We start from the raw sequence: 18051 nt of genomic DNA, 5'->3' as shown, positions 1-18051 counted from the left end.
GGATAAAGTGGTTACAGAAGATGAAAGAATAGAAGATGCATTAAAGGAATGTAGCTGATATGGGTGTTGTGGGTGTTGTGTTGGACTGATCCCCTAAATGAGGCTTTAACCACTATGAACGAAAGTCAAAGGTTTGGATGGTTCGTGAAAATAACACCTTGTGATTAATCATAATAGTTAACACTAAAATATATTTCTGCTATATTTGCTGCTCAGTGACGGTGTATGCAGATGGACATTGTAACAGTTTTTCAAAATTGAAACAACAACAAAAAATCTGTAAGTGTTGAGTGTAAATGTTAAACACTCAAAATCTTTTCCTGACAATGGTCAAATCAATTTACCTGCAAATTATATATATACACGTCTAGAAATGAGCATTTTATATACTTGGTAGCAACGCTGTACAGTACTTGCCCCTTGGAGTTAACTGATGCACCATCTTAAGTTGCAATTTTTGCAAAAATATTGTGCACACTCACGTATGAGTGTCCATCACTAATATGAGTGAGTACGAGGTGGACCCGCTATCCCCACTGTCCCCGGTGACTCACTGTCCCCACTGTCCACACTGACCCCACTGTCCCCATTGACCCCACTGACCCCACTGTCCACCCAGCTGTATCTACTGGGCATGCTCTGGCTCCAAGGACTCTCCAAATATGGCAAGATGGTGACTCTGAATTCGACCCAAATAAGGGTTCAAAATGCACAATGGAGGTTAATGGCACCATGCTGTTCACTTATATACACAGCTATGTTTATATTTATATAATGTTTATAAGTAAGTAAGTAAATCAATCAATAAATAAAAATGTAAAGTTTATATAAAGTTTGACTCTTATTACTGAAGCTTTTAAGGGAAAACATAAGTTTGAATGAGTTAGATAGTATTTGTAAGAAACCATTAATATCCCTATATATAATCAGGTTAATTGTGTTAGGTGTTGCTTAAATATATCTGCCATGCTAAAATTACCTGGTTAGCTTACACCGATATAAACCAATCAGCCATAACATTAAAACCACTGACAGGTGAAGTGTATCTCATTGATTATCTCGTTACAGTGGGACGTGTACAGGGGGTGGGATATATTTATTAGGCAGCATGAGAACAGTCAGTTCTCGATGTTGATGTGTTAAAAGCAGGAAAAATGGACAAGTGTAAGGATCTGAGCAGCTTTGACATACAATCAGTGATGACCCTTGACATCTGGTAAATCCAATGGACAGATAAAAAAATGTCATAAAAATTTGTGCTTACAAAGTTACTCAATAATTTTTAAAACCTGTGAAACAGAATACAAAATATGTTACTGGGAATAAAACTGTTTTTGTGTGAAAATGCTGGAATTTTTAGCATCTAACTGTGCAGGAGTCGTTTTTTTTTGGAAAGAAAGAAGCATTTTCACTTTTCTGAAATAATTTGTTTTTTCAAAAACAATTTGTTAGCCTACTCTGTAAACCATAATAGTTATTATTATTATTATTATTATTATTATTATTATTATTATTATTTTAAATTATTATTATTATTATGCTGCGATGGACTGGCACCCTGTCCAGGGTGTACCCTGCCTTGTGCCCGATGCTTTCCTGGGATAGACTCCAGGTTCCCCGTGACCCTGAAAAGGAGTAAGCGGTTGAAGATGGATGGATGGATGGATTATTATTATGGGGCGCACAGTGGCTTAGTACAGTGGTTTTCAAAGTGGGGGCAGCCCCCTTGGGGACCGCCAGGGGGCGCCCGGGGGGCCTCAACAATTTGGCGTGCCCATCCCTCCCACTAGTATGTTTTCTCTTTCTCACTATCTGACAACCACCCACCCACACACACACATACACACACAATCAATTCCTAATGTAAGGCAAAGATGTAAGATGTTATTATTAATTATTAATTAAAAAAATGGGGATATATTCAGAAATCTGTATTTTTAATGTGTTTAAAGACATTTTGCAAAAGGGGGACTCGGTCAAATGTTAATGCCATTTGGGGGGCCTTGCCCGGGAAACGTTTGGGAACCCCTGGCTTAGTGGTTAACATGTTCACCTCGCACCTCCAGTGTTGGGGATTTGATTCCCACCGTGGCCCTGTGTGTGTGGAGTTTGCATGTTCTCCCCGTGCTGCGGGGGTTTTCTCCGGGTACTCCAGTTTCCTCCCCCAGTCCAAAGACATGCATGGTAGGCTGATTGGCGTGTCAGAGAGCCAATTCTCAGATGCCTACCAGACACTGCATCCAGGATAATTACCAAACAGTTTGTATAGATTCTCACAATCTGTTCCAGTGGTGTTTCCATAATCTGGAGTCTAAATGATGGTAAGACAGATTGGATTCTCTTGGGCAAAGACCTCATACACAGAGATGTCAGTTATTTCACTTTCTGCCTGATCTGACATGTGATCATCTCCTTCCTCTTCTGTAATCTCAAACCACACTTCATCTGTAAAGTTACTCAATAATTTTTAAAACTTGTGAAACAGAATGCAAATATGTTACTGGGAATAGAACTCTTTTTGGGTTAAAATGCTGGAATTTTTATTATCTAGCAGTGCAAGAGTTGATTCTTTGGAAAGAAATAATCATAAATAATTTTTAGCTGTATTCTTATAATTATTCTTATATTATTATTGGAATTATCAGTAGTATTAATTATCTGGATTCTGAATTACTGAAGATTCAGTGTTATTTGATACATGTAGGTTTGTGTCAGAAAGAGGCGACTCAGGCACACCGTCATTACCAGATATTTAATGAGAAAGTCAGATAAACAGAAAGTAACACAGAGAACACTAACAAGAGTGGAATTAACAATATAAGCTAATTAACTAAATCAATTTAAAGGAAAGGATAAACATCTGTCCATGAACAGTACGGCTTCACACATTCATAATGACTCATCAAAAAAAGAATAGATTTATAACGCATTTAAATGATTACCAAAACAAAGTAAAAGATTAAATCTTGAACAACAGCATTAATGAATAAACACAATGCAGTTTATTAACTGAACAAAATCTGCACCCTTGATTCAGATATGTTCATAATTCCTTCTTTGTCACATGTTACCTGGTAATATTTAAGTGTAGCAATGTGGCTTGCTTCATTTTTCGTTTTGTACCAACTACGCCACCCCGAGAAAACGGGGAAAATAACCCAAATAAAGGCACGCAAATACGTTCCACTTAGAACAGGCAAAAGGCATGGGTTTCCATACAAAAATTAATTTTATTTTGAAGTTAAAAAGACTGGCCAAGAATTATTTAAAAAAAAAAAAAAAGTCAGGCATTGGTCAAATAAAACAGTCACAAGAGGAAATGAACAATAATCATCATAGGAGGACTGAGGCTTCCTGTATGAAGGGCAGGCTAGTACGACAGCACCAGCTATACAAAAGGGAAAAGCACCCCACTAATCAGAATCATACCCACAAAATTCACTGCAAATAAACACAGCAATAATAAAGACCCTTAGTTAAGTAAAGCCTAAACGTGCAGCAAAGAATTCCCCCCAGCCTCAGGAAGCACTCAGCTCCTACAAGGAGAAAACAGACACAAGAACAATTAATTACAATATGCTCAAAGCAGACAAACAAAAGAATAAAACAAAACAAACTTACTGTCAAAAAAAACACATAACCCCACACTCAAACTGATTACAGGTAGCAAGTTTACCAAAGCTGACCAAAACCACTACTACTACCTAGCAGTATCAGCATAACTGATAAAGACTGTTACAACACAGTTGAACTAAAGAAAGCTGATCTCAGTGGCAGTAACCAACACAAAGCAAAATAACGAAACAAAGAAGAACATCATAAAGCAAAATAAAACCAAATCAAAGCACAAACCAGCAGAATCAAGCAGCCCAAAGCAGCACTGTGGCTCTTCGAGTGAGGGGGAGGAGCTATACCAATATGACCACACCTCACTCAGCCCGCCTTAACGCATGCAAAATCGAGGACCCTAAGAACAAACAGGTGTTACAACTTCAATTTGGAATGCATGCAAAATAGTTTAACTCGAGTAACAGAATTAAACGATTTACCTACCGTGATCCGATGACATGGTACTCACGATGGCACATACGAAAATCATGATAGCGTCTTTAGTTGTGACGTCACCAGCTAGCGCTCCGACCGGAGCTACGTTAAACTACCATGCTACACAGCTGGGAGCCTTGACGTCACTGCGCACTGAGAGTCAGCAGCACATCACACATGCACACAGTCTCGGTAGCCCAACGTCACACTAAACAAGTAAATCACATGGTAAATAGACAACGCTAGCATCACACAGCTAAGCAACAAAGCTAAAAACACATACCTCTGTAGTCCATAGCAACGAAAGGAAGGGGTGGGGTTTCGACCATGACGCATTCTGGGAGGCATAAACACCCACTTATATACTATGGTAGGGAGAGAGCCCACTGGCCACGTAGTTAATAAGGGTGACGTTTCAACCACGACACACCCCCCACTACATAAGCTAATTTATTCTTTTTTTTTTTTTTTTTTACCAGTAAAAGCTAATTTAATTTAACTGAACCCTGCTCTTGCATACCCCGTTACAGCATTAACTCTTTCCTGTGATTCAGGCTGAATGTTCCTCAGCTCTCTTAGTCTCTGAGCATAGTTTAGTTTTCCAGTTTCTTCAGCTCAAGGGATCAAGAAGTCGAGACACTGAACAATAAAAGCAGAATCTGGCTTTAAAGCAATCTCAGACAGTTTCATGATGATGGTGCAGGCTTCTTCCACCAGCTCAGCTTTTTCCTTTTCAGTCTTGGTCAGGTCTTCTTTCAGTCTCTTCTCCAGGCTTGTCTTCTCCTCTTCCTGTTTCTTACTGCTTTCAAACTCCTTTTTAACATTTTCAACGGCGTTTGAGTCAAACGTGATATCTGATGCTGAATTACTGCTTTCATATTGTTTTTTAAAATCATCAAAGGTCACCGTAATCTCTTCACTGCATGTAGCATATTTCTTTTCTTCTCTGACATGTTTAGTGTAGTGACATTTACCTGTACATGAAGTGCAATCATTATTTTTCATGACTTCACACCACACAGGACTCCAGGCGTACCAGCAGTTTTTCTCATGACAGTTCTCCTTACAGACAGAGCAAGTGGTGGCCTTTCTGTCCCACCATGAAGCATTTTCAATGGGAACTTTTTCTTTGTAACACTTGGTGACTGTAAAAGTAAAGTTTTCATTTCTCTTAATCTTTTCTTGGTTTTCTGAGTCTGAGACAGTTCTTCACGTTTGCGCTCTACAAAGTCAATGTGGAATTGTAGATTAGAAATACAGGCTTCAAGTCGTTTGGAGTCAATCAGAACTCTTTCAGTCTGCTCTAAGCTTTTTCGGTTATCTTCTTTCAGTGAGGAAAAAAAAAAACTTTTAAACTGTCCTCTGTTAGTTCCCAAGCTGTTTGGAGAGCTCTGTTATATCTTGGGTTCCTCTTCACAGCTTGGCGATTGTTGAATAAGAAATGCTCAGGTTCATTTTTGTCATTTTTCCTACAGAGAACCCCCACTTTCTTGATGGCATTAAGAGCATTATCTGGAGGCAGTCCATCTGAGTGAGTGAAAAAAATGACAATGTTGTCCTCTATGTCTTTACCAAATACGGACAAAACTGCATCAAAGATGTACTGCTGTCTGTCAGAGAGTCGATTCTCAGATGCCTTCACTACCAGACACACTGCATCAATTTCTTTCACTCCAGAATCACTGTGAAACAGTTTGTACAGATTCTCAGCAATCTGTTTATCATTTTCTCTTCCCCTGGTGTCTCCATAACCTGGAGTGTCAATGATGGTGAGACAGATTGGGTTGCCTTGGGCACAGATCTCATACGCAGTGATTTCAGTTGTATGACTTTTTGACTGATCTGACATGTGATTATCTCCTTCCTCTTCTGTAATCTCAAACCACACTTCATGTGTAAAGTTACTCAATAATCTTTAAAACTTGTGAAACAGAATGCAAATATGTTACTGGGCATAGAACTTTTTTGTGTGAAAATGCCGGAATGTTTACCATCTAACAGTGCAGGAGTTGGTTTTTGGAAAGAAAGAAGCGTTTGCCCTTCTGAAATTATTTGTTTTGCTTTCAAAAACAAGTTGCTAGTCTACCCTGTAAACCATAATTGTTGTTGTTGTTGGTAGCAGTAGTATTACTTTTCACTTATTATAATAATGAATTACTGACGTTTCAATGTTATTTGATACGTTTGTGTCAAAAAGAGGCGACTCAGGCTCACTGCAGTTAAAACATTAGTTATTTAATGAGAAAGTCAGATAAACAGAGTTACACAGAACATTAGCACTAGCGGAATTAACAATATAAGCTAATTAACTAAATCATCTATCCATGTACAGTATAGCTTCACAAGCAATATGGTACGTGTAAGGTAAAGTTTACATTTTAGGAAAAATTCCAAAAATTGCTATACTTTAATTTTATTAATAATGGCTCACCAAAACAGTGTTAAATGATTACCAAAACAAAGTAAAAGATTCAATATTGAACAACATCATTAATGAATAAACACAATGCAGTTTATTACCTGAACAAAACCTGCAGTCTTGATTCAGATATGATCATAATTCCTTCTTAATTACATATTACCTGGCCATGTTTAAGCTAATTAATTCACTTTTAACCAGTAACAGCATGTTGAATCTTATTGAAACCTGTTCTTGCATACCCCGTTATAGCATTAACTCTTTCCTGTGATTCAGGCTGAATGTTCCTCAGCTCTCTTAGTTTCTGAGCAAGGACATCTCTTCTAGTTTCTTCAGCTCGAGGCATCAAGAAGTCAAGACACTGAACAATGTAAGCAGAATCTGACTTTAAAGCAATCTCAGACAGTTTTATGATGATGATGCAGGCTTCTTCCACCAGCTCAGCTTTTTCCTTTTCATTCTTGGTCAGTTCTTCTTTCAGTCTCTTCTCCATGCTTGTCTTCTCCTCTTCCTGTTTCTTGCTGCTTTCATATTCTTTTTTCAAATCATAATATGTTGACGTAGTCTCTTCACTGCGTGTAACATATTTCTTGTCCTCTCTGACATGATCAGTGTAGTGACATTTACCTGTACATGAAGTGCAGTGCTCATTTTTCATGACTTCACACCACTCGGTATTCAAGGCACACCAGCAGTTATACTCATGACAGTTCTCCTTACAGACAGAGCAAGTGGTGGCCTTTCTGTCCCACCATGAAGCATTTTCAATGGGAACTTTTTCTTTGTAATACTTGGTGACTGTAAAAGTAAAGTTTTCATTTTTCTTTATCTTTTCTCGGTTTTCCTCAAGGGCTTTCTGAGTCTGAGACAGTTCTTCACGTTTGCGCTCTACAAAGTCAATTCGGTCTTGTAGATTAGAAATACAGGCTTCAAGTCGTTTGGACTCTTTCAGAACACTTTCAGTCTGCTCTAAGCTTTTTCTGTTCTCTTCTTTCAGTGAGGAAAAGAAAACATTTAAACTGTCCTCTGTTTGTTCCCAAGCTGTCTGGAAAGTTTTGTTATACTTTTTGCTCCTTTTCTCAGCTTGGCGATTGTTGAATAAGAAATGCTCAGGTTCATTTTCGTCATTTTTCCTACAGAGAACCCCCGCTTTCTTGATGGCATTAAGAGCATTATCTGGAGGCATTCCATCTGAGTGAGTGAAAAAAATGACAATGTTGTTCTCTATGTCTTTACCAAATACGGACAAAACTGCATCAAAGATGTACTGCTGTCTGTCAGAGAGTCGATTCTCAGATGCCTTCACTACCAGACACACTGCATCGATTCCTTTCACTCCAGTATCATTGTGAAACAGTTTGTACAGATTCTCAGCGATCTGTTTATCCACATCTGTTCCCCTGGTGTCTCCATAACCTGGAGTGTCAATGATGGTGAGACAGATTGGGTTGTCTTGGATAAAGACCTCATACACAATGATTTCAGTTGTTTGACTTTTTGACTGATCTGACATGTGATTATCTCCTCCCTCTTCTGTAATCTCAAACCACACTTTATCTATAAACTTCACCCTGAGTATATAATTTACCATGGCATTGATCAGAGTAGTTTTGCCTGTTCCAGTTTCTCCTACCAGCAGTAGGATTTTGTTTTGCATTTTGACGTCTCTCTGTCCAAATGTCCATTTTCTCACTGAGCCTTTTTCATCAAGATTACTTCTGGTTGTGAGGAGACGATATCGTGCAGGTGGACCTTCACTGATGAATTTACTCTTCTGGATTACATCACGTACAGTCAGTGATGAGTCTTGAAATCTGTTGAATTTAAAGGACAGATGTAGGGTCAGTTTGATATTGTGCTTATGAAGTTCATCAATTGTTATCAAATGTGTATAATAGGATGCAAATTATATTACTGAGAGCACAGTGATGGGATTTTGTGAAAATGCTGTAATTTTCAGCAGGCTGGCCAACAGGAGCACTGGGAGAATTCCCACTGACCTGATGACTGATTTGTCCCGTTTCCATGCTGTTGTTTTAATTTGTTTATTTATTTAATCATTATTATTTTATATTATTGCGTGTTTGATGTACTCAAGTGATCCTTTCCGAATTCGGCATTTGACAATAAATCAATAAGAAACCATGAATCTGTTAGTGTTGACTCCGGTTTTGAACAGAGTCCTGCACAGAGAGAGGATGGATGTCACGTTGCGGCGAACTCGCGACTACAGTTCCCAGAGTGCAGCGCAAACTACAAACATGGCCGACGAGGACTACACTTCCCAGATACGCACACGCTCACATTATCTGGAATTCTGATTACGGACACCTGCACTCAATCACAGTTTATAAAAGACCTAGTTAACATCTGAGCCATGTGAAGTAAACGCTCAGATTTTTCATCTCTATCGTTCACCAAGCCGTTGATCTCGGTTTGGATTTACCCGGTTTTCGAATATCGTACTTTGTTTCTCGACCACAACTACCTGCCTTGCCCAGTGTTGACTGTTCGTCCGATCGCCTGACCTTCTGTCTTCCGTGTTCGCCTTCAGCCTGATCCTCGCCTTCTTATTTCGGCATTGCCCGCGCTTGCGTCCAACAAGGTACCGTACCAATGGAGAGGAAGTGGCCAGGTGGAGCAGAGAGAATTATCCACTGTGTAGTTATAATACTAACTAATTTAGCAGACAAATATCTATACAGTACATTTAGGGAGCCCTCCATGTTAATTTAAATGTTGAAAGTACAAATACAGCTAGGGCAAACGGCAACTAAAAACATTTGTCCAGGCTATGAGTCATAAAAGGCAACATCATGTTCAATATTAGGATTTTTCTAAATAGATATTGTCAGGATGCAGTTATTATTGTACTAACAGATATTTAGGCAATTTAGAAAATTATGTCTGCCCATATGTGCACTCGAAAAAACCACAAACTTTTTTCTCCTATTTTTCACAATAAGGTGGAGAGAGTCACCCTGACACTAGCTCTGTGCAGTGCTCACACTTCAGGGTCAACCTGAGATGACAGGTAGAGGTAAAACAGGATACATTAAACATGCTTTAATATATTTATATAAAATATAGTATTATAATATTTTCATTGTTGTTACGCCACGGCCAGCAGAGGGCACTGCGGCACGGCTTCTGACTGGTCACGTGACTCTTTTGTTGTCGTTCGCTTCCCACTTGGACATTGAATTAAGTTTGATCATGTCTCTGATTTGCCCAAGTGTCCGTGTTTTGGTTTGATTAGGTTTGCTATTTTAACCCCCCTGTGTGACTGCGCACTTCGCGCAGTATTATAGTTGGTATGGTTTGTACCAAACGTCTGATGCGGTTCCCGGTTATGTTTGATTACGATAGTGAATGCGTTAGCATGTTAAGCGGTCCGGTTTCATGCCCTGCTCTAGTTTCAAGCCACGATACCAGTTTCTTGTTTTCCTGGTGAAGACTGCGTTTCCTGTGTTTGTTTGTCTACTGTTAATAAATACTTTGACCTGCACCTGCATCCGCCTCCAGTCCCGATATGTAACAGAATACTGCGCCCAAAATGCGGATGCAGCAGGTAGCCATGAGCGCCGCCGAAGAGGCCAGGATTTGGGCGCTTTAACGTTCGTCCCTGGAGATGAGCAAACAGCTCGAAGAGGAAATTGCTCAGTGCAAAGCTGAGCTGCGCGCCCCGTCGTCCCTCGCGCCATTTACCCCGTCCCTGCCGCCGAAGAGCGAGGCCGTGCAACGCAGCCAGCAAAATGATCTGAGCATCTGGGGCTTCCCACGGCAGGGGAACTGTACAGCGCCACGCAGCTGTTGATGACCGCATTTCCTGTGTTTGTTTGTCTACTGCTAATAAAGACTTTGACCTGCACCTGCATCCGCCTCCAGTCTACGTTTCGTAACAATTGTTCTAGATAGATATTGTCATGTTGTAGTTGTTATTGTACTAACAGAATATTGTACTAACAGTAAGTATTTTTAAGTTAAAAAAAAACATTTGTGTGCTCACAAATTTACAATGAGGTTAAAAAAGTTGTCGTTTTCCAACAACATGGAGGTTCTGTTTTATAACAGTAGACCTGGTAAAGAAGTGACAGGTACATGAAAAATGGCAAAAAAAAAAAAAAAAAGTCTCTTGTTTACCTCTTGGACTTTTCTGAAATAATACAATTTATTGTTAAAAAAAAAAAAAAAAAAAAAGACTGTTCACATACCCTGTAGCCATAATCCTGGTTGGTTAGTTAGTTGTAGATGAGACAAATGTCTCAGAAGTTTCCTGCACAGCTGAATGACCTGTTAATGAAATTTAGAAGTTTTATTAAAGATGTGGAGAATATGCACATTCATTAGTCTTGGAAGTGAAATTGACCTAATTGGGATGAAACCTTGTTTTGTTTTTCTGTTTTCAGCTGAAGACTACAATACCCAGAATCCAATGTGCCTCTGTGTAATTCAGACATAGGGAATGCCTACAGTGATGGACCAATAAAGGCCTCTAAGTGAGACATGTGACTGATGTAAAAGTGGAAACTCTACCAGAACTGTGGCTTCCCATGATGCACACTAGGAGGGTAGTGGCAATTAGAATATAAGCAAAACATTGAGCTTCTTTCTACATTTGAACATTCTTTCTACATTTATATCAAACATTTAGATTCATATTTATCATTTACATGTAACATTTTCATGTATCAATTTAACATGAGTCACTCTCTATATGTATGACCTCAAATGTAAAAATAATAAATTGAGAGAAAAGTACTCAATTTTTTTACATAGTTCCTCACAGTCACATGACAAAAGAATGTGTCCTATAGTTGGTTTATCATTATATTATTGGATAAAGCTACAGTGGTGCGAAACAGGATTAACCAATCAGAATCAATGTTTTCCTGTTTTTGTCTGCAAGCCAGCAACCTATACTCAGAGTATAGAGATATTGAGTTGATTGCCAATTAAGTACTGGAGGTTTACTGCAGGAGGAGAAAGCGAAGTCGTTTTAAAGGACAAAATGCCATTTCCTCCTTATTACTACTACTACTATCTTATTTTAATAATCTTTAGTGAAACCCTTAAAAGGCCGTTTATACCAGTGTAATTAATACTGTATTCAATGGATATTGTCTCAAAGCAGCTTTACGGAAACATATAAACACAGATACAGATTTTAAGAGTTTAAATTTATCTCTATTGAGCGAGCCGTTGGTGAGGAGAAACTCCCTAAGATGTTAAGAGGAAGAAACCTTGAGAGGAACCGGACTCAGAAGGGAACCCGTCCTCATCTGGGTAACAGTGGATAGTGTGAAAGTAAAAGAAAGCTCATTATGGTTTTATATAAAGTCTGTTTGTTGAACTATTTGTTGAACAGGCAGGATTGGTTGATAGTAGATTACTGTATGCCTTAGATGATTAAAATAACACACTTTTGCCATCACCTCCTACACTGCTGTCTGACATCAAGCAAGGATGCAGTATAATAGTGAAAATAATACTGAAATGAATATAAAATCCACATCTCATGGTTACTTTATTTAGTATATTTCCTTATCAACCCCCTAAAAGTAATAACTGGATAAACCACAGGTTCTCAAGTCAAACAACATGAATGCAACAAAAAGAACAACAATAATAATAATATTAATAATATATTGTAATTCCAGACACACTGATCACAAATCAGTTTATATAAAATATTTTCTGTTTTTTATACACCTTATCCACTTTTACTTAAATACCTTTTAAAACCAAATAAACTTTTTTACTGAAACAGTACTATAACTTGTTTATTTATATTTTTTCAATATATTTTATTTACTCTACTAGAAGATGTGCATAACAGTAAATATTAGTGTAAATGTGAATGAGTTTGAGTTTAACGTACCCGTGTTGTAGAAATCAGTCAAATGAAGAAAGACGTGTGATACTATAATATCTGTGTTATGACAATGTCAACAGGAAGAGTTTCTTTATCACATGACGAGAGTCATAAGGGAGGGTTAAAAACCAGCCGATGAAAATGACTAAGTTGTATCTAGTCATAACATCATATGAAACGTAATGTCTTTCATAAAGAACTTTAAAAACTTTTCATAAAAAAGGACTTTAAATCCTCTGCATCCTTCAACACAGCGCTCCAAATAGCTTGAGATTCAGTTTTGTCAGCAGTGTTTGGGAATGAATCTCACCCCTCCCAGCTCGCTTCGTGTTTGAAACAAACCACACCTTTTATGCGTATAATCTAAACATCACGTGGTTTCCAGGAACACGTCTCATTTCCCGTAAAGTAGTGAAGGATATTGCGACACGTTTCAGTGAGTCAGAGCTTTCAACTCGGCTCCCAAAAAAAGAGCCGACTCTTTCCATTCACAATGGGCTAACTGAAAGTTTTTATTTTCAAACCTATGCCAAGTTGTTCTTTGCCTATCAATCGCATTTAACATTTTACTTTTCCTTCTGAATAATAAAATAACATTATACTTTGTATTGTACATGTTATAAAATCTATTTACTCTATGTAGAGAGCAAGGTGCTACACATTAGCACTAAAAATGCAGTGAGGATTAATATTATTGAGCTGCTGTGTGCATTTCACTTTTATTAAAGTAAAATTAGGAAAAGATTCCTGTCCATTTAACCTGATATTCTCCTTCCTACACTACACTACCCTCACATTTAAACTGCCTTACAAAGAGTTATTCTGTGCCTCACAACTCGGATACTGATTAGACTCTGGATCAAAGTTTTAATAAAAAACTGGAATGTGTTTACCAGAGCAGAGGAAACAGTTTTATCTTTGTGACCTTGACCTTGGGTCAGAAGCCTAGACGAAATGTTATGGCAAAGGGCTCTTTGACATGTGGGCAGTTGAGGACTGAACTTTGAAGAGACAACACCTGCGTATGCACATGCATGAAGCTTCACTAAAGACTATTCCTCTTCTCCAAGTTTGTACCTTCCATCTTTATTGAGAAGAAAAAATACTTCACAATCCATCATTACAGTTGTACTACTAATATAGAATACTGATAAAGCTTCCTGAACACACTTTAAGCTCACCTGTACACTGTAATGATTTATAATCTCACTTTCCATTAGAGCATTCCAGATTTCTGTAACCGACTTTGTGGCAATCTCTTTGGTTGAAATTGCTATATAAATAGAATTGAATTGAACCAGTGATGTAAAGAACGCATGTTTCTATATTTCAAACTTAATACTGATTTAAAGCAAATAGTCGTGTATTGTTATACCAGATAGGGTGGTTAAATCTTCCACCAGCCCAATTTGTAGTCTTACTCAATTACTAGCCATGGGAATTAACAGCTCTTCCCTGCATTTTCTTGTTTTTATATTTTGGAAATTGTAATATTTCTCTATTAACATAATAGTTCTTTATATTTGCTGGGTGGAAAGTGATCACAGCACCCCCAGAGATTTTGTACTTCTGTTATAGAGATCTTTTGCCAGCTCATGGCCAGAAACCCACACTTTACACAATTCTGTTTCTTAGGAAACTGGTGGTAGAGTACAAGGCTACTGGTGTATTTTCTTGTCTGTTGTTGCATATAGGACCACTTCTTTCATTTAATCATAGCTTGTTAATGAAGAGCACTGCTGATAGATATTTATATTTTGGATGGGAAATAACTCCAATAATTTGGAACCTACATGTATAGTACCAAACTATGATATTAGTTAACTACTTAGCCCCTAAAATCTATATGTGAAATTGTATCCAAAGCTGTTATGCGAGCGTTATGTGTTGGATTATAGTGTAGTTTAAGCCCAAACCTAAAATACAACAATCAGACATACTGATCACAACTGACTTAATACCAAATATTTTCTGTTTTTTATGCACCTTATCCACTTTTACTTAAATATCTTTTAAAACCAAATAAACTTTTTTACTTAAACAGTTCAATAACTTACTGATTTATAGGTTTTATTTACTCTACTAGTAGATGTGCATAACAGTAAATATTAGTGTAAATGTGAATGAGTTTCAGTTTAACGTACCTGTGTTGTAGAAATCAGTCAAATGAAGAAAGACGTGAGATACTATAATATCTGTGTTATGATTATGAATGTCACGAGAACTGATACTTCGGTACCAAGTTGGTACCAACATTCTTAAAACGTGACGGTACTTGTTTTTCTGCAAAAGTGTAGGTACTGTTGGTAATGAAGGTACCAAGGTTGCAATTCTTCCGGAACTGAAGGGGGCAGCAAATACGTACATGTGTTTTAGTCGGTCCACAAGTGGTAGAGAAGAAGAAGAATGCCTACAAGCACATGGGAAAACTACAGAAGATGGTGACAAGTTTAGCTTTTTTCTTCACCCAGTCATTCAAGCACATCTGAGAAAAAGAGGGAGCTAATCTCAAAAATCTGAAAGGTGTTCATTATACCTGACACCTAGATGAACACTTTACAGTTGGTTATATAACTGTACATCATTCCCTTCAAATGCTATTGAGCTTTAAATTATGATATACTTTGTGTATGGGCCCATTCCGTAGTGAAATTCATATCTAATTTACATTTGATTTAATAGCTTATTTTAATAAAGATCAAAAATCTAAGAGGTGTGCATCATACCTGACACCTAGATGAACACTTTCCAGTTGGGATCATGACTGTACATCATTCCCTTCAAATGTTATTGAGCTTTAAATTGTGGTATATTTTGTGTATGAGCCCATGCAGTAATAAAATACATGGCAATTTTTATATATGATTTAATAATTTATTTTAATAAATATCAGAAATCTAAAAGGTGTTCATCATACCTGACACCTAGATGAACACTTTACAGTTGGTTACACGACTGTAAGTCATTCCCTTCAAATGCTATTGAAGTTAGAAACGTGTATTACAATGTGGTATGTAACTTTAGAGACGGTCCCTTAATTTCCGCGAATATCGAACCTCCATCCAACTCGGCTCCCAAAAAAGAGCCGACTCTTTCCATTCCCAAAGGGCTCCAATAAAACTTAATTAACTGATAAAGCTTATTGAACATACGGCCGTGTACACCTGCACACTGTAATCATTTATAATCCCACTTTCCTTTAGATGATGAGAGAGAGGAGTGGTTTGTATGTTCCATATTACTAATTGGTTTTGACAGGTTTAGGTCAAAGGTCATCACCAATCATATTGATCTTAGCAGGTGAAAGGTCATCATCATCAATCATAATTATGTTGAGAGTTGTATACCAAAGATAATATTACATGTGGTCTTTCACATAGATTAATCTTTTTATCAGTTTTTAGAAGAAGAAGCAGACCACACCCACCCTCTTGATTTTAAATACTCTGTATGTAGAACAACATGTATGAGCTTTCAACATGGCTTGCCCTAATGTTCACTCTTTTTTGGGAAGATTAGAAAAAAATTTAGAGCACGAAAAGATTCAATATTGGGTAATGTCAAACGGTTGTACAGACAGATATTTTTTTTCACATCCACTGGAGACGTGATACCGAGGGGGACTGGAAAAGGTTCAGAAAAATTTTCAAACATTAATGAAAAACATGACATATACACTTTGCTAAAGGCACAGGCCAAAAAGCATCAGTGTGTGAAAGGTTCAACAGAACGCTAAAGACCAGAATGAGGAGATATTTTACTGCTTTTAACATGAGAAAATACACCGACACGGTCCAGGATTTGCTTCAAGCATACAATCACAATTACCATTCCAACATCAAAATGAAACCCGCCGAGGTCACGAAGCCAATTCCTTCAGAGTATTTAAAAGCCTCTACGGACTGTTCTCACCTAAATTAAAGAAAATACATTTCAAGTTTAAAGTGATATTGATGATATTGGTGATATTTTTAGAATTTCCAGTTTAAAAAGACAGTTTTAAGTCATATTTAATGATACTGTTATACTGTTCGGGAATACAGTGTGGTTTTTGGCCATGAATCATAAACTTGCAAAAGATTATATCAGAACTCCCTGTGACAACATGACGAAGAAACCTTGATAGGAACCAGACTTGGAACCATCATCTAAAGGAAAGTGGGATTATAAATGATTGCAGTGTGCAGGTGTACACGGACGTATGCTCAGTAAGCTTTATCAGTTCATTAAGTTTTATTACACCCCTTTGGGAATGAAAAGAGTCTTTTTTGGGAGCCGAGTTGAAAGCTCTGACTCACTGAAACGAGTCGCAATTCCCTTCACTACTGTATGGGAAAGGAGACGTGTTCCTGGAAACCATGTGATGTTTTAGAATATAAACATAAAAGGTGTGGTTTGTTTCAAACACAAAGGAAGCTAGGAGGGGTGAGATTCATTCACAAAGTAAAGTCAGTTGTGTCTGGAATTACAATAAATTATTATTATTATTATTATTATTATTATTATTATTATTATTATTATTGTTGTTGTTGTTGTTGTTGCCTTTATGTTGTTTGACCTGAGCCCCTGTGGTGTAACCAGTAATTACTTTTAGAGGGTTGATAAGTGTTTCGTAATTTACGTAATGGAGGTTAGGACAGATGCAAGTGCAGTTAAAGACTTTTATTTGAGAGAGGTAGACAGGAAAATCCAAAATGGTAATCAAAAGCGTGGTCCAATAGCAGGCAAAAGGTCAGGCGATGGGCAAACGGGCATAACCTGGGCAAGGCAAACACAAAATGAGAAATGAGGTGCAAGATGAAAAACCATGAAACGAAACACGAACAAAGGCTTGGTGTGGTGAATACACTATATATACTATACACTACGCAAGGTACAAAGAGACGCGAGGGGTTTAAATAACAAACGTAATCAGGGAGAAATACAAGACAGCTGGAAACAATGCTGGCACACCTACGGGAAACGACAACCAATGACAAGACGGACAGAGACACAAAAACCATAACAAAAGCACATGTAGAAAGTAAACAAAGTCAATGTCACTGAAGACCCAAAAGCATGCATTCGCTAAGAGCTCGCGCTTCGGGTCTCTGAGCACGCTGCATGCTACAGAACAACCTCGAGGGGAAATCGTGACAATAAGGAAATATTCGAAATAAAGTCAACGTGAGATCTGGATTTTAAATTCATTCAATATTCTTTTCACTATTTCACTGCATCCTTGCTTGATGTCAGACAATAGTATAGGAGGTGATGACAAAAGTGTGTTATTTTAATCATCTAAGGCATACAGTAAACTAGTAATCAACCAATCCTGCCATACAGTATTAATAACACTGGGATAAAATGCCTTTAAGACTTTCACTAAAGATTATTAAAGTAGGAGAGTAGTAATAAGGGGGAAATGTCATTTTGTCCTTTAAATAGATTTTATAACATATAGAATGCAAAGTATCATGTTATTTTATTAATCAGAAGGGAGAGTAAAATGTTAAATGTGATTGATAGGCTAAGATCAACTTGGCCTAGTTTTGAAAATAAAAACTGTCAGTGAGCCCTTTGGGAATGGAAAGAGTCGGCTCTTTTTTTGGGAGCCGAGTTGAAAGCTCCGACTCACTGACACGAGTCGCAAATCTCTTCACCACAATATGGGAAAGGAGACGTGTTCCTGGAAACCATGTGATGTTTTAGAATATAAACATAAAAGGTGTGG

At 37.7% G+C, this 18051-nt stretch overlaps 2 protein-coding genes and 1 pseudogene across 3 annotated transcripts in view; all 3 read right to left on the bottom strand.

Moving 5' to 3' along the window:
• LOC128610462 (uncharacterized) overlaps positions 1-14549 on the bottom strand; it is a 35016-nt gene extending 20467 nt beyond the window's left edge. Inside the window, exons 1-2 of one of the 2 annotated variants that reach the window (XM_053629799.1) lie at positions 14483-14549; positions 10678-10756 (exon numbers count right to left, since the gene is read on the bottom strand). In XM_053629799.1, coding sequence (XP_053485774.1) covers positions 10678-10688 — 11 coding nt within the window. In that variant the 5' untranslated portion in view covers positions 10689-10756; positions 14483-14549. Of the gene's footprint in view, positions 1-10677; positions 10757-12344; positions 12641-14482 lie in introns of those variants that run through there. The other variant, XM_053629797.1, reaches the window with a different exon arrangement.
• On the bottom strand, positions 4544-6634 carry LOC128610788 (uncharacterized; annotated as a pseudogene).
• On the bottom strand, positions 6259-10638 carry LOC128610461 (uncharacterized). Its single transcript, XM_053629796.1, has 2 exons — positions 9973-10638; positions 6259-8277 (listed from the first exon to the last, which is right to left on the bottom strand). Exons 1-2 carry the CDS (start codon positions 10287-10289, stop codon positions 6657-6659), a joined length of 1938 nt encoding a protein of 645 aa, XP_053485771.1. The 5' UTR covers positions 10290-10638; the 3' UTR covers positions 6259-6656.
• Positions 14550-18051: the final 3502 nt, after the last annotated feature.

This window comes from Ictalurus furcatus, chromosome 7, assembly GCF_023375685.1.
Source record: "Ictalurus furcatus strain D&B chromosome 7, Billie_1.0, whole genome shotgun sequence".
NCBI lineage: Eukaryota > Metazoa > Chordata > Actinopteri > Siluriformes > Ictaluridae > Ictalurus > Ictalurus furcatus.
The sequence above is the reverse complement of the archived record's forward strand: the minus strand, read 5'-3'. Positions and strand labels throughout refer to the sequence as shown.

What these genes read in the sequence shown, in the direction of transcription:
- LOC128610461 (XM_053629796.1), bottom strand. Translation starts at nt 10,289, where the DNA reads ATGCGGTCATCAACAGCTGCGTGGCGCTGTACAGTTCCCCTGCCGTGG. An exon ending in GGGACTGGAGGCGGATGCAG is followed by an intron (nt 8,278 to 9,972) that starts GTGCAGGTCAAA and finishes TAAATTCAACAG; the next exon opens with ATTTCAAGACTCATCACTGA.